This window comes from Triticum aestivum, chromosome 4B (genome assembly GCF_018294505.1).
Source record: "Triticum aestivum cultivar Chinese Spring chromosome 4B, IWGSC CS RefSeq v2.1, whole genome shotgun sequence".
Taxonomy (NCBI): domain Eukaryota; kingdom Viridiplantae; phylum Streptophyta; class Magnoliopsida; order Poales; family Poaceae; genus Triticum; species Triticum aestivum.
The window spans coordinates 585,953,613-585,955,232 of NC_057804.1; the positions used below are offsets into that span (position 1 = coordinate 585,953,613).

The window sequence follows — 1,620 nt, forward strand, 5'->3', positions numbered from 1 at the left end:
GTAATAACTCTGCGTACTAAACATATGTGTGTGTCGATCAGGATGCTTGCAGGTTCTTCCTGTACGAGAGCGGCTTCGCGCTGTTCGTGGCGCTGCTTATCAACATAGCCGTCATCTCCGTGTCCGGGACCGTCTGCTTCGGGGAGAACCTCTCGGCGGAGGACATCGACAAATGCAGTGACCTCAGTCTGGACAACTCCTCATTTCTGCTCAAGGTACATAACAACACGACTAGTTAGTACAAAGTATTGACACAAGATAATACAGTACAACAATTAGATTGAAATGTTTTGTGCTGTTGGACGCATCAGAACGTCCTGGGCAGGTCCAGCTCGATCGTGTACGGTGTGGCGCTGTTAGCCTCAGGGCAAAGCTCGACCATTACCGGCACATATGCCGGCCAGTACATCATGCAGGTACTTTCCAGCTATATATGTATGACATGTCTATTCTAGAAGTAAGTAGAGTTACTTGTCATCTTTTTCTGATACTCCACCACTAATTCCTCCTTTTAATTAGTCCACGCGTGCATGTATCTGTGGGTTTGTTGGTCTGGTAGTTCGATCGCACTCTTAAATATATTTATTAACCACAAATGGCCCTTCCTTTTTCGACTTGTGAAAATTAGGGGTTCTTGGACATCAAGATGAAGACGTGGCTGAGGAACCTGATGACACGCTGCATCGCCATTGCACCCAGCCTAGTCGTCTCCATCATCGGCGGGTCGAATGGCGCCGGCCGTCTCATCATCATCGCGTCGGTACGGCGACCTCACCTCCTCTCTTTACACGAGCCGCCCTCACTGTCAATATTAGGGAGAACGAAAACGACGGCGGCTGCACTTGCACCGGCGAAACGCCGGTCCCCGTCGCTGCTCGGTCAGAAAACACAAACACACATATATAGTGCCTCATCCACTACTATATTTCGCACGACTTAACTACGACTTACTAGCAGCCAGCGAGTGCTTGACTGACAAATATGCACTAGCAAATTAAGCATCTGAAAACTTTTATGCCCTTCTTGTAACAACCGCGACGGAATGATTGGGTTCTATCTTGTGCATAATTGGTTTCATTCATTCATGTGATGGGATCTTCTTTCTGCAGATGATACTGTCGTTTGAGCTGCCGTTTGCACTCATCCCGCTTCTCAAGTTCAGCAGCAGCAGCAGCAAGATGGGCCCGCACAAGAACTCCATCTACGTAAGCATTCGCTATTTTCCCTCCCTCCATGTTGCTTGTTTTTGGACACGTACTCCTGCCTGCATGCATGATCATGCACCTCAATAATTGTGCTGCATCCCCACACAACCGTACCAGTTCCACCCTAGCTATCCGCCTAGCTAGCCTTGTACTGATCGGTGGTCACCCTACATGCCATGTTCTTGATGAAAATGCAATGATCGATCGATGCACTTGACCACTTGTGCACGCAGCGCATGTACGTCCAAGCTGAACCAAACAAAGAGGTACTATCAAGCATCTGGACGACCGATTGACATGCATGATTATAATGCTAGTACAACGTCGTCGATGGATGATCATGTTGATAATAGCATCATGATATGAAGCAAAATTGAGCTTGTATTTCACTACAAGTGCACCTACGCTGCTGGCT

The 1,620-nt window shown here is 47.8% G+C and overlaps 1 protein-coding gene across 2 annotated transcripts in view; it reads left to right on the forward strand.

Moving 5' to 3' along the window:
• LOC123093420 (metal transporter Nramp5) overlaps positions 1-1,620 on the forward strand; it is a 5,368-nt gene that overhangs the window by 2,754 nt on the left and 994 nt on the right. For both annotated transcript variants that reach the window (XM_044515388.1, XM_044515389.1), the window contains exons 8-11: positions 42-215; positions 312-416; positions 629-760; positions 1,110-1,205. In XM_044515388.1, coding sequence (XP_044371323.1) covers positions 42-215; positions 312-416; positions 629-760; positions 1,110-1,205 — 507 coding nt within the window. The remainder of the gene's footprint in view (positions 1-41; positions 216-311; positions 417-628; positions 761-1,109; positions 1,206-1,620) is intronic.